Raw genomic sequence first — 15,187 nt, forward strand, 5'->3', positions numbered from 1 at the left:
ATAGTTTGCATTAAAATGATCTGAATCCTTTAACATATCGTACATGGTGTATATTTTACAGTATTTAGTATATCTGTTTATTTTAAGCACTGCGGCATAAACAAGTTGAGAAACCTTTAACTTACTCTTCAGTAACGTAATTGATCAAATAATTGAATAAACCTCGGCAAATTAATATTGCGATGCTTGTACTTATTCATATTTGGTGTATTGGCCATCATACGTCGGACAACTCTTAATCTAGTGGAAAATCCCTGGAACTAATGTTATACAGCAGCAGCAAGACACGCCTTAAATTCATGGGGTCACTATATTCACAGAGTTTATGTAAAAATATCTGGCCCTGGGCCCACTTAACAATATATGCGGACATGGTGAAGTTTACTTTACTAATGGGAAGTCCCGCCTCTGGGTCAAAAGTAACATTCCTGCTCCTGGGTCAATAAGAATAAGGAAAAAACACCAGATACTCACACCCACACAGATAACAATGTTGTCCACTCTGTACTGGGGACTTCCATTATTCGTGCTGTAATTCCACAAAGTTTAAAAGATTAAAACTGTAGAGTAAACGTAATGTTAAATGGTAATTTGGGGTCAGAAATGTTATTTTTATTGCTATTCGTATTTTTTAACAGATATTTATTTGAATTAGTTTTTCCTGTTGTTATTATTAAATGTATTTATTGTTCGTTGTGATTATAAAATAGGGCCCGCTACTGTTAGGCCGCGTTCAAACTTGACTTCTTTTTTGTCAAGAATAAATCGACAAAGTCGCATGGCCGTGTTTGGTTACAAATAGCGAAGGCAGCCCAGAGAAACAGATAGGCAGCGTAATGGAAGTCTATTTGAATTATAATCAGAGAGCGGGAAATGCGAACAGAAGTTGAAAGTGAAAACTAAATTTACATGAAGTCCTATACAAAACTATGCTCCAACGGGCCTTTAGTTCGCCATTTTATTTTTTCAAACTTGAGCCTTCTTGACCTATCACGTTCTTCGCATGTTGTTATGGAAACGACAGGTCTCTTTCATTAGGTAGCTATAGAAAAGGCAGAGCCATTGAGAGAGAATTCTGCCAACGGAACCAACTGAGGTAAACTTCTAACCAATTTAGAGACGAAAGCCATTTAATGAATAATAAAAATGAAAGAAATTAAGCATTTAAAGAGAAATCATAACTTTTCCTGGAACTATCTGAACGCTCAATGAATCACGTGACGCTCCAGCGTTTTGGACTTCCGTTGGCAGAACTCTCTCGCAATGGCTCTGCTCCGGCCAAGCCGTCTTATTTACATCATTTGAGATGTATAGTTATTTCAGAGCGGAAGTGCATTTTCAGATTTTCACTGAAGATTATGAGGGTACATGAATTTTAAAAAGAAAATAACCCACATTGATAAGCTATTTACTATAAACGCGGCAATATTAAAATAAGAATTGTCATTTTTAATTTCACTGGGACTTTAATGCTAATAACAGAAGCGTTAGTTTTGCCTTTTTATATTGGACCTAAATTGGATAACAAAACAAACAGATTGACCAGGAGACATTTGCAAGCAGGACTTTAAAGGACGTTTCATAGAAGTGTTTTAGAGGTAAGCGCACACACAATATCAGTGTATTACACAGAACAGCTTTCACAGCCGATATTAAAGTCATGGAAGCTGTTATTTGACCGTTGGTTATCATAGAATGTGTGAAGCTGAATACTTATTACCAGCTGTAGGCCTGTGATGAAAGTTAAAGTAATTAAGTTCAGTTAAATGATAATCTATGATAACCAAACACATCTCCAGCAGCACTTCCACTTCTCTAGGGAAAGTGTCCTCTGCCTTTTTTGGCATATTCCTTTAGGCGGAGGTAATTCAAAAACTCAAAAAAGTGACATCATTTACCTGGGAAGTAAAGGACTGTAGTCTGATTCCAGCTGTTCTATGTTGTCCTTGAAAAGCGAATTCTGTTTAAGACAATATCTCGCTTGGCATTGTACTTTGCGCTTTATTATTTTGCATATATTATTTATGCTCTAACAGCAACATTACACACTAACTAAAGTTTGAAAATTGGCATTACGGGGAACAGCACCTTTAACAATTCATAACCTAGACCTAGACACAGAGAAAGGCAGTGCAAGGTACTTAATGAATGCAAACTTTGAAATAAATTGTTTACCCTTCAAATTACTGGCTGGCTTACAGCTGTGTGAGCTCTTATATAATCTATAGCTCTATTAAAGAATTTGCATTGTTTTAACAGTTTTTGGGTGAGAAATCAATAACACCTATGAAAACACAAATTTAAATCATGCAGCAGAGTTTAAATCACTAACTTTTGAGTTCTGCGAACTGTACTGCCCCTTGCAGTCAGGGTTAACATAAAAGCATAACAAATAATTTGTTCATTCAAATTAACAGTTTTTAATTTTCTAACTAGTTAAAAAGATCTTTACCAATTATTTTGTAACAAGAATTTTTGTCACCTCAACTTTTGTCGAATAAAATTCAGTAACAACATCACGTTTTTAACGTTTATCGCGAGATCATGTGCAGCGCGAAGTTGAAGCAGACTGAATGTGTTTATCTGGGGTGGCGTTAGAGAAGCCCTATTCGAAGTTTAAGACTCTACTATCATGCAATTTGGTAAAGAAATATATTGTTCATATTCGCGTAATAACTATTACTGTATGTAAAATCACACACAACCTAATTGTCAAACTTTACAGCGTCATGATAGCCTACAACGTGCATTAGCATAAAAAAAGTGATGAAATAAACCTATCCTCACATATTTCATTGTATTATTAATATAATAATATATGCTTTTTAAGTAGATCATTATTTTAATACGTTTTTCCTACACGTAATTATTCTTTGTTTTGGTGATAAAACGGCGCCCCCTCCTGTTGTTAGAGCAAAGTTCACAAATATTGGTATTAACGTTAGTTAACGAAAACATTTGACGTTATATTAACCTAGAGGCGGAACGAGTTCCTTCTTACAAGTTATTTAAATGAAATATCAATTATTTACCTTTGGTTTGAATAAACCCTTTGCTCTTTTTTTGTCAGAAATCAATTATACGCCACCTATATACGGCAGCAGCGTTTCAATCACTAACCTTTGAGTTTCTGTGCACTGTACGTTCCACTGGCAGTCAGGGTTAAAAGATACAGAGACGCCCCCTGCTGGTGTTATAATGAAGCTCACATCTAAAACATGATAGATCGTAGATTTAATGTGCGTAATAAAAACATCAAAATTACACATTATTTGAAATTCTAACATCTGTTGTATTATTAAACGAACATACAATTGAAGGGATCATAAAGAGTTTGCATAATGTTATTTTATTATATACTTTTTTTTTAAATAGTTATGGACCCAAAATATTTAAAAACGATTCTTGTGTTTAGTGAATTAGACATTATACTCTGTCAGGTCCTAGGTATTCTTTTCAGTACCTTAGGGTAGCATTCAATTACCATGCTATCATTCTCTATCCTTGTATGTACAGTCAAACCACAAAAGTATTCATTCACCTTCAACACTTCTCACATTTTCACAGTTTATTCGCTATAGTTTAGAAAATGGTAGTAAAATATGACAAGAACTCAGAGTTAAGCTGTGTCAGAACAAATTCAACATGATAATGTCAGATCATTGCGATAGAAAAGTATGTAATGGATTAGGTTGAATAGCTGCCAGCTGTTAAATTTAAGTACACAATTAGATAACACCAATTCAGGGGAACCAATTACCAAGCAAGGCTTAATTTTGTTCAGTCTGTGGTGTAAAAATGTCACATCAGCAATTAAAGAAAAAGCACTTAAGCAAAACACATGGTCAGGTCAAAGTGACTGAATAATTTGGTCCCAAATGCTTATCAATTTTACAAGTAGTTTAATGAATATATGGGTATAATATGTCACAGTTTGCTGTATTTTGCTATCCTTACTTCATAAACGACAGTGTCTTGCACCCACTAGTAAAAAAGTATATCTTGTGTCTGAATAATTTTTGGCTTGACTGTATATACCAAATAGATAGATTATTCTGTTCAACCTGTTCAGTACTGTTTTGCTCGGACATTCATCTAATTTGTTCCTATATTAGATATTTTGGCCAAAACATATTTGCTCAAAAAACTATAATAAGAGAACTATTTGTATGTATTTGTATGTATTGTATGTTTCAGGATTTGGATTTAGGCCTCTGAAGTTGTTGTGACTGTCCGGTCTGGTTGAAATACACCGTTCTCCAGCTGAGTGTGGATAGGCCATGATCTCATGAAAATGAACCGTGCAAAGGAGAATACAAATGTAGCTAATACATTTTTCTCAACTTTCTTGCAAAAACATTCCTTGTATACCTCTGCCAGCAGCCTGGGGAATATTGGAATTACTTTTTGAAAAAAAAAAACAGAAATGCAAGAGAAAGAGAAAGAAAAAGAGAGAATGTCTGTGTCTGTGTTATGTAAATAGGAAGTTTCAACATATTGGCCTTTGTAACTGGGCTTGATGACAAAATATCTCTCGTACTAAACAAACAGAAGCTTTCAAACAGATTTTGCTCTGCTGCAATGTCTTTGCATTTTTACACAGTACTGTGCAATATTCTGAATCACTACAGATATAACTCCCTCATTCTTTACCTTAAATGCACCATGAAACCTGAAACGCAAGCTCCTGGTCTGTGACTGCAGTATAAATGATTTTCCCTTTAAAAAATAGCTAATGACAAATTATGTAATTATGGTTGTCATTTTTATTGAACTCATACTTTCGACGCTTCAAAAGTATTTTATTACACTTTTTCACAAAACAGACCGCCAACCAGAAAAACAGTACAAATATGTGAGTATGTGTTATTATTGGAAAGTTTTTATTTTGGTATTTTATTTTTTCTGCATAGAACAGAAACTTGCTTTGCTTGCAATGCTGAACGTTATTTTAATAACTGTTACAAAGACAGAGATTTAATATAAGCATAATGCTGGCCAGTGAAGGCTTTTGTCCTGCCTATGATATCAGAAATCTAAGTGCTTTACATTTATGCAAAAACAGCAGAGTTTTTCCAGTCAGAGTACACTAGGAAACCAGTGAAAGTGCTGTCAGTCTTCGAACTGGAGTAAAATCCTGTGTACTCGTTCATTGCCATCTGCACCCAAACCTGATCTCCTGGAATCAAGTGCACAAGCGAGCCTCCAGACAGTGAGGCTGGTTTGGACCAGTTCCCGAAGATCTGAAAGTAGGAGGCCACTGTATTTCCGTTCTTTATGAGGTCAAACTGTAAACTGGAGCGGTAGACTGTGGCGTGAACTGCAAAATAGTACACACCCGGCACCCTGCAGGTGAAACGTCCAGTTTCAGGATTGTAATCCCCTTGCTCGTTCAGCCCAATCTTGTCGAAGCGTACAGCTTCCCCTACTGCCATGGGTGCTGTGCGGGCCTCGGAGAGCTTGGCGCTAAAAGCCGACTTTGGTGCCACTGCACATTCGCCAGCGGTTCCTTTTTCTCCTTTTTCACCTAGATCCCCTCTGTCTCCCATGAGACCCCTTATTCCTGGCTGACCTGTGAATGATAAACATAGGATGTTTATGTTTCACTGTTGAATTTTTTAATAAGGAGGACTATGGAATTTATGGACAAAAGAAAGACAAACATGCATTAGAGTTGCATTTTAGGAACGGAAAAATGTTACATTTAAGCTTTTAAAGTATTGAAGATGATCAGCAAAGAAAATACAATTTTGTTTCTAGACCTGGCTCTGCTCTTTCCCCTCTTTCTCCTTTCTCTCCTGGCGGGGCATCACGCCCATCCCGTCCATCCCTGCCGGGCTGACCAGGACTGCCGTGCAACCCAGGGGATCCTGGGATACCTGGACTACCTGTGCATAAACTGGGGATCTTGTTGTCTTCAAGTGGGTTAGAACAGTGCACTGCAATAACAAGCAGGAGAGAAAGGGGCCACGTCTGCAGAGATGTCATTGCTTTCAGTCTGTGGAGAAAAGAAGGAGAGGAGAGGAAAAAAGAAAGTATCAGTCATAGTCTCACAGTATTTTGAGATGATGTCAGCATCATTAAGGTTCAAACAGACTTATGCTAGACTGTGGATGATGTGAAAAACAGTCCAGCAACACTGAGAGTTGCATGATCTCAGCTCCAAGTCAATAGGGTGAGCGTCCAATAGGAAATATAATAGTACATCATAATTACCAAAGCAAAAGCTCAAAAAATGAAGTGTAAATGTAGAAACTGCAACAGAAATTAAAGGTGTCATGAATTGGACCTGTTTATTGTTTTATACTGTTGTATGAGCTCTACTTATTAAGTTCGTGTGTTTTTTTACATTCAAAATCGATAAGTAATAGGCAATTTTCTACCTGGGTTTTGAGGCCGGCTCGACAAACGCTCTGTTTTAATGGGCGTGCCCCATTGAAGATTTGGAAGTAAACGCCCACTGCTATGATTGGATAGCAATTTGCGTAGTAAACTTAGTCGGAGCCTTCTGTGAATTTGGTTGGACACTTAACATTAGGTAACACATTAGCCCTTTAGAGGGTTTGGATGTGTCGTCACTCTACCACGTGAGATGCATACCCTCTATTCGCAAAGGATTAGTGTTATCTGGTGACCTCGTGTAATTTAGAAATGACCTCCCCACATCTGTATTTTATGTGGTGCATTCACACGGTATAAGTGAAGCCTGTGATTTTACTCAAATTTACTCACTTATTTCCAGGATGTGATGGCAAGGCTTTGCGTATAGTTTGTATAGCCTATAGTTGTATTGTGTTTAATGATATATGACCGTACCTGTCAGCATTTGAGACCCATGATCGTGATCCGGACAAAAGATCAGCGCGATCGCGGGTCTCAAGACTCCCAGCCAAAACGACAGTGTCTGCACTTAGCAGGTAATTTAAAGATATGATCCAGCACCAGAATTAATATCAATACACTTCAAAACAGCCTCCATTATTTGCAAACGGTGGATAAAACCTTGAAAAATGATATATGAGCTTCCCAAATCACAGAAATTCTGATTCGCACGGGAATAATATTATTACAGGACGGCAGTGTTTGTCAAAATCTGGTAGTTAATTTGCAGGGGGAACTATTACTTTTACAAATTGATGAGGATGAGGATAAATTTAATACAGACATGGCCGATTAGCACGGGATTAAGATCACAGACAACCTCTGCAATTATTACAAATGACTAGAGGTCCCCAGGTTATACTTATTCCGTGCGAATATGGCTATCAAGGCATGTCAAACGATCACTAAAAAAGCAATAGTGACGCATAGTACAAATATGTTTTACTCACATAAGATTGCTGCGCCATTCCTAACGGATCCAATATTGAGCACAGCTTTTTAATTTTAGTCTCTCCGCAAATCCAGCGTCGACCTGTGCCTTGTTCACAAAGGAATCAACGGTAATGTTTTACGCAAATAAACTGGAACGTTTTTAAAAATAAACTTCATCCACACATTACTAATGGCGGAATCTTAAGGAAGGTTTTGCAGCGACTGTTTTCTTCCACAACCAGGCACTGACTGCATAATATTTTGCGATTTTTAACGGCATGTTTATTTCTTTCTCACTCTATCTGGTTCCGTTTAACTTGTTTTACTTCAGTATACTGTCATGCTCGAACCAGTGGACGGGGCTTGAGAAGTAGTCATTGATATTTTTCTGTATTCGGTGTTCAACATATGGTGCATTTCAGGACCTGGCGTTAGCTGTGCCTGGTGTCAATAACAGTTGTGATTTTCAATTGTTGCAACAGTTGTGCGTTTCAGTTCTGACACTTACATGATGTTCGCTTGAATACAACTCCCTCTTATTTAACAAAAGCTCAGGTCAAAATTGATGTCTCAATTCAAGACTCCTTTAAAATTCAAGAATAGAACATTTGAACCCATGGTTGGGTCAAATATGGACAAACCCAACTAGTGGGATAAATTACCCTAACGAAACACAGAATTTTTATTCTTGCATTGACTTTAATGCTTTATTTTGTTTATGTTGGCACCTACCTTATGTCAAAAAACTGTCAAAAGTGGTTATTGGCCCGTAATCACAGGGGCAGCATATTAAGTGTTATAAAGAACCATATCCTGGTGCTTCAGTTGTTCTTCAGTGGTTCTTTGGGATGATTGAGGCGCTATAGCACTGTTTCCGTATAAATAAACTGTTAAGCCCTGTATGGTTCTTCAGTGGTTCTATGTAGCACCTCAGTCTACTATGACTATGTGCCAAGAACCACTTTTAGTGCTTTATAGCGCCAAATGACAGGTGGGGTTGCTAAGAAGACATATTTTTGCTATCCTACCTACGAGTGATTATTTGTTCACTGCATTTTATCATTTCTACATTATTTGCATACTTTTAAATGTAAGATGTAAAGTAATTGTCAGTGAGATTGTAAACAGACTGTTGTATTTACATATGCGTAAAAACTTGACTTAGTCTGCAGTGAGGTAGTGAATAATAAAAATGCAGAAAGTGCTAACAATCCACCATAATAAATGTAACTGTCTCCCATCTCTGCTGAGGTGCTTAAAAGCCAAGGCAGTACAGACAAGTCACAAACACGCAACGTCTCTAAAGCAGGAAGTAGGATTCATGGACTTTTCATTTCTGGTAATCTTGCCTGGAACTGAACATGTCCAAGAGTTCATGTCTTACTGTAAATCAGCAGGTTTCTTTGCAAGTCTGCTGTCTCTCAAACAGCTGTTTCATATAAAAGTTAAGAAACTGCTGATGGCTCACATTGAGAGGTACAACCAGACCACCAAAACATTCTTTTAAGGGCTACATAATCAGTTGAACGACCTGCCTCTTTAATTCAAGAGAAACATCTGTTCAAGGACTTCTGGATAGTGTCTTGTAATCTCTCAGGACCGTGTTTAACATTTTGGTTTGAAATGCTGTGAACAGCCCAGTGCTTAAAACTAAATGGGTGCCAAAAACCACAAAAAAATACCATCCTACCAGAATCAATTTGCGGGACTGATCGGCAAACAAAAATTAGTGCATCCCATGCTTTCATGTGTTTTACATGCTTATTGCAGTTTTATGTCAGTATCGGCTCTTAACAATATGGCAAAATTGTAAAATCACAGTATAAGCACAAGTGAAACAATCTTTGGAATGATTTATGGGAAGGCTTCGCTTTCTTTGTATGCTTATCTCAAAAAAATCAGAGCATTGCAATTGGTATTAATTATATTGGGTATAAAGATAAGGTTATTTTAGTCTCAATATTTGCCCTCAGAATTGTAAATAACGAGAAACTTCGTCTTCACTCATATTAACTGAGAAAAATAATATATTATATAGTTACAATAACATATTGTCACACAAGTTACATAAGACAGACATGCCTTTCCATGACTCGGTAGTGCTATTGCATAGTAAAGCACACTAGTTGTGGTTCTTCTTAAGCAAAATACAGTATTATAAAATGGAGAAAATCTTAGCAAATAGATATTTGCTTCGAAAGAGTCAAAACTTACTAGCAAAAGAAAAATTATTTGCCATTATATAAAACTAAAAAAACATATTGAAAGCAATGAATACATTCTTTAATCCAACATTGACTGAGCCTCGCACAATTGTCTAAAGAATAAAACTCACCATTTAGGTTTCTGTCAATTCAATGGATTGACAATCTTGAGCAGCCGAAAGAGAAGCTCTTCTTTTCTTTGCCGTCTAAAGGTTCTGGGAAAAATGAGGAGTGCTAGTCCTCAGAGGAAACTGCAAGCTGTTGGAAGCCAATTAGAAAGAGGGAGGTTGGGAGACGGGGAGGGAGAAAGAGGGAGCGTCCTAGAGATGGAGACTAAATGTTTGTAGTTAGTCCAACTTTTTAAGTGTAAATATTATCTGATACAGTAGAGAATGAGTGATGTGGTCTTGGGCGCCAGTAAACAGTCTGGTGTGCCTCTTGGGTATTTAATCATTTTGCCATTTATAATGGCAGAAGGCTGTTTTGCTGTGAAGAATTTGCAAGAACAAAACCATTCAGGGATTAGAATCCTGTGGTCAAATGAGAAATTTAACAATTCTCGCTTTAAACAAGATCAGTGATCAATTGGCATAGAACAAATGTAAATGATCTTGTGGGATTTATGGTCACCACATCAAGAGACAAAGTGCTCTTAACATTCAAAGAATAATTTGCGGTTATGCCTCAATCCATTTAAGTCAGTAGGAAAAACAGACATAAATAGAAACTGGGGGAGCAGGGGGTTGATATATTACAGGTGGCACAGACATATGGTTCTGGTTACTTTGTATCTAGGCTACATTATGAGGATAAAGCTTTCTCATTAAGGGTATCTGTGCCTATTAAAAACACATCTTTAAAGCCTTGTAATTCCTAATATAGGTTTAATGGTTCATTAAAACGGCCTGAAAAACTTCAAGAGGACTCTTGGCTTTCATGGGCCCACAGACTTTACATTATGAACAGCTGTACAGGACTCAACACCAAAAACATATTTTTAAAAAGATAAAGGTTTGCAAAATATGTTTTGTTAGTGTGGTTTTAAAGACAAGACAAGTTTGAGTAAACAAGACATGTTTATTATTTAAACTATCACTTAAATAAAAAAGTGCATAGAAAATAAACATGATTAGAAATTTTCATTTTTACAGTTATGTACAATTTTTTTCCTCACTATACATTCATCCTTAAGTAGTTTGTGGTTGACTATTTCAGGATTGACAATTTTCCTTCATTTTTCTATAAAATGGTAAAACACTGATGGGGCAAACTTGGATAAAGTAAAAAAAAACCTAAAACTGTCAGTATTAATATCAACATGAAATTCTTGAAGAGGAAAGGAAGCGTCCTTAAGACAAAGTTAAACTAAGGAGGAACAATTGAAAAACTCCCCATCTCAAGGCTACGGCCTGTCTCGCTCCCTAAAGTACCTCAGATGGTCCGCAACACATTTCTGTACAAAATGAACCATACATTTCCATAAACAGGGAGCTGTGTCTACCGCTCTCAGAGGGAGAGTATGTGACACCTTTACCTCAGTGTACATCTAAAGATGTTCCAACGTTTTCAGAAATAAATAAATAGAATGGTTACCATTACTTATTACAAAACATCACGTAAGAAAAAGTACAACTTAAATCCCAATAGGATAGAGAGGTACAGGTGACATGGCTGGGTTCAGGCAAGAACTTTTTTCTCCTGATGTCCACAAATTGTTAAAAATGTACAAGTAAAATAAAGCAGACTACACCATCAAAAGCGTAAAAAGAAATACATAAGTTTACAACCACATTTTACATGAAATTGTGTCATCATATAAATACCGCTCATTTCCAAATAAAACGAAAAGAAGCTCCGCTTGAGGGAACTTACACAGGCACAGAAAAACTGGTACTTGTTCTTGATATTAAAATGATGCACATTAGTTACTCTTAAAATTACCTGTAACACAAAACCATTATAGATTATACACTGAACATTGGAATTAACCATTATGAAGTTGCTGTTTGCTACTGTAACTAAGTTTGTCTGACCATTCCGTATATTGTGTAGATATTGAAGTACAAGTTACTATTCATACACGTTTAGTTTATATATATATCCACGTATATTGTGTGTGTACATATTGTAGGTTATAATTACAGGTGTGGTACCACATGTGTGGTGTGGAAGAGTAAAGTCCAGGAAAACAACAGAGCATGTCTGCTTCTGCAACACTGACTGAGCACTATCACGTCGATTTGTGGAGCGTCTGAAGTTGTACTGATATCTGTGCAGGAGTCTATTTCAAAGCCCTTTGTAACTGCATTACAAAAGAAAATATATTACTAAAATAAATCTCATTTCGTTAGACTGAGCAATAGTTTCTGTATAACCCTGCAAAGATTGCCATTGCTATATTACCCTCCCATTTCATGAAATACAAATCCTTTATCTTCCCAGCCTTTCTTGTTGGAAAAAATGAAGGAAATAAATTCGTAAGATCTAGAATACATTCAACAACGGCCAAGCTGCAGAATTCAGCACATCCCTGTTCCACAGGGGTGCCGGGAATATCCCTGAAATAAAAATGGCGAAACCATGATCCCATAACAAAACACGCATATATGCGACACACAGAACTCTGATCTTCAGTGCTGTAGTGAAATGCCGTTTAAACAGTAATATTGGGAAGGGGAAGTCTGCAGTGGACGAGAAAATAATAAAGTATTAAACACATGCTAGGCAATGAGAGAGAAACTGGCCTTAATAGTGGCTCGATAAGGAAGCCACAGTTGCACAAAGCAGCTTTGTCAAGAGTTCTTTACAGATCCCAAATCGTTCTGCAATACCCATCCACATACTCGTGCAACAGCATCCCTTTAAAAAGCATCAGAACTTCGGTGAAAAACAAAACAATACAGTCAAACTTCAAGTGGATTGTTTACCCATAAAAGGAATCTGTTTGTGCCCTAGGTTTCTGTAGACAAAAACGTAATCCCCAAGAGATGCATGCCGGGTAACGTGTACACTGTCAAGACACACGGGAGGATTTTTCCATAACAAATTTACTTAGAAGGCACCAAACTTCATATCTTAAAGAACCATGGAAGAACAATCCACAGAATAATACAAGTCACATCTGTGTTGCCAGAACAGTTGCCTTATTTTAAAAGGGGGATCAAACAGCACCCTTAAAAGGGCATGGATAAAAACAAGCACGATGGGCATATCATAAAGAGAAAAGAGCGATGATACAAGCACAAAATGTGCATTGAATGGCTAGCTGGAGCCACGGTGCCAAGGCAACATGTGTTGAAGACTGGGAAGACGACTAATCTTCAGTGCACAAGACAAAGAGGAAAAACAGAGAGGCCGCTGGCCTCCAATCCTCCATACATATAGTGCTTTAGAAGTAGTTTTACATGGGAAAGCCTCCGTGGCAAATTCCTTACATTACACCAATCTCTAAGAAAATATTTTGATATAACAAAATATATGGAATAAACTTTGGAACTTGTCAGTTTCTAGAATGGCAGAGAGTGGTTCGAGGCATCTTTTCTTCATTTTACTCTTGAGAGGAAATGCACAACGTTTACAAATAGATTTTTTGTATCTATTTTTTTTAAGGGGAAAGTGGGCTGTTCCTAAATGTGATTTTAAGGCTGGCACAATGAGTCAAATCAAACATATCTGCACTTGCGACTCCCTTAAAATCTTCGCAGCTCACTAAACCTAATATGAAATGTTCATGCTTGATTGGGTTGGCAATGTGAGCCACTGGTGGACCGCATTCTGTGGGAACTGTAACCGCTTCAGTCTTTGGAATAGAAAAAAAAAAAAATCTTTCAAAGAGACAGCGCTATAAAAATGTCTGGGCAAAGCATTAGTGTTGTCAATCTCTACAATTTCCTACAAAAATGTTGACAAAATAAATACGTTTTATTAAAAATATAAATACAATCGTTACACAGTAAGTGCTATTCCCCAATGAGTGCTTTTTAGTTCTTTGTATAGAAAAATATACATATTATATACACACTGAATAAATGATACTTCTTTGTCAGTAAGAGAAATAATCGTCTCAAACATGATCTTAATAATTGTGTACATAACCACGAGCTTATGGAGAATTAATTTCCCTTTGCCGAGACACAATAAATAAACAGGCTATTGCATTTGGACTCTGCTAAAGATCAATTAAATCGTACAAATTTTATAGCACATGTAAATAATCTTCCGCAATGAATGTGATTTATCTACTCTTTCTTTGAATGACTATAAAAACGGATAGTAAAATAAAACATGCAATTCCCCCAGACCTCAGAAGCTGTGGTCAATTGGTGCTCAGTCCACCAGGATCTCATCCCAGCCAGCCCCTAAAACTCACATCCAATCCTAGAATGTATGCTGGCCTACTCTTCCCATGTCAAACACACTATGCATACTCACTTTCATTTTACCATTGACAAAATTAAGCTTTTTCACAAATTAAAAATTCATTCCTGGGACCACTGCTCCCCCTAGTGTCTCCCCTTTAATTATCTCTGCATACAAGGTGATATTTACAGCGTCTTCCATAAGAGAATCAGGCCCAGCTTGGAAAGGACGACCATGGATGCTCTAAAGGCTTCAATGTACATTCAAAAAGGAAGAGAAGTTTAAACAGGTCAGGCTAAAAATAATAGGATTATGTACTGACTGCAGTTCATCAGCCTATAAAGATTAAATCTTTCCCTTCCAAAATTGCACTTTGGTGAAAAATGGATCAATGTGGCAACGTTTTAGTAATTCAGGCTCATAAGCAAGGGCAGGCCAGACTCAATACAAATACAAGTTCACCGTCTTAAAAAACAAAATTAAACAAAACAATTAAATATCATATACAAAAGTTAAGAATGGGGGCACAAATCTCTTCAATTGGGCATTTAATGAGGACATAAAGATGATCCTCTCTGTTGCTACTCTGCTCATTTGCCTTTTTTAAAAATACAAACTTAAGAGGCACAATACCATGAACCCTCTGATAACCTGAGCCTGCTTCAATAATAAAACATTTTTGAAAAGTCTCTTCCCTTGAAAGTATACACGCTTTTCACGCATTTCACAGATGGTTTCAGCTTGTGAATTCCTTTCAATTGAGAAACTTGCGACACTTCTTTGCCCCACAGTTGCAAGGCAGCTTATTGCCTGGTTCTTCAATGGGGAACTTGTAATCGTATGTGAGCTCCTCTCCTGTATAGATTTTGCGCATGGCGAAAATGACAATGTGCTTCTGACCATCGACGCTGACCACACGGGAGAAACAATTGGGCTCGCAGGAGTGGTTAATGAAACGAGCAGCATTGCCGTGCATGGTGGCATCAACGACTTCATAATCGTCAATACGAAACATGTAGCAGCCAATGCCCTGAGAGTGAAAAGAGGAAAAGAATCTGTGAGGAACACTTAAGATACTGCATTTATAGGTCATGAGGAATCTGTGTTAGGTTTTTACCTTGCCATCGTAGTACTTCTCCCGCTTGTCAGTGAGAACAGAGCGTATGACAGTCCCAGAATACTCGATCACCATCTCGCCAGCATCAATGTTTCTTCTGCAGAACAAACCTCTGCCATGGATGGCTGATCTGTGAACATTACAAGATTGCCTTAAACAGTAAGGAAGAGAGGAAACCTGCTTTATTTTTCTT

General features: G+C 37.2%; 2 protein-coding genes across 2 annotated transcripts in view; both read right to left on the reverse strand.

The window, feature by feature from the left end:
* Positions 1-4,751: 4,751 nt before the first annotated feature.
* On the reverse strand, positions 4,752-9,770 carry c1qtnf5 (C1q and TNF related 5). Its single transcript, XM_056757096.1, has 3 exons — positions 9,650-9,770; positions 5,763-5,998; positions 4,752-5,572 (listed from the first exon to the last, which is right to left on the reverse strand). The coding sequence occupies exons 2-3, from the start codon at positions 5,986-5,988 to the stop codon at positions 5,052-5,054; spliced, it is 747 nt and encodes a 248-aa protein (XP_056613074.1). The 5' UTR covers positions 5,989-5,998; positions 9,650-9,770; the 3' UTR covers positions 4,752-5,051.
* An 805-nt stretch (positions 9,771-10,575) lies between these two features.
* kmt2a (lysine (K)-specific methyltransferase 2A) overlaps positions 10,576-15,187 on the reverse strand; it is a 35,959-nt gene continuing 31,347 nt past the window's right edge. Inside the window, exons 34-35 of the mRNA XM_056757273.1 lie at positions 14,995-15,124; positions 10,576-14,907 (exon numbers count right to left, since the gene is read on the reverse strand). Coding sequence (XP_056613251.1) covers positions 14,632-14,907; positions 14,995-15,124 — 406 coding nt within the window. The 3' untranslated portion in view covers positions 10,576-14,631. The remainder of the gene's footprint in view (positions 14,908-14,994; positions 15,125-15,187) is intronic.

Source organism: Triplophysa dalaica, chromosome 9, assembly GCF_015846415.1.
Source record: "Triplophysa dalaica isolate WHDGS20190420 chromosome 9, ASM1584641v1, whole genome shotgun sequence".
In the NCBI taxonomy this organism is placed as follows: Eukaryota; Metazoa; Chordata; class Actinopteri; order Cypriniformes; family Nemacheilidae; genus Triplophysa; species Triplophysa dalaica.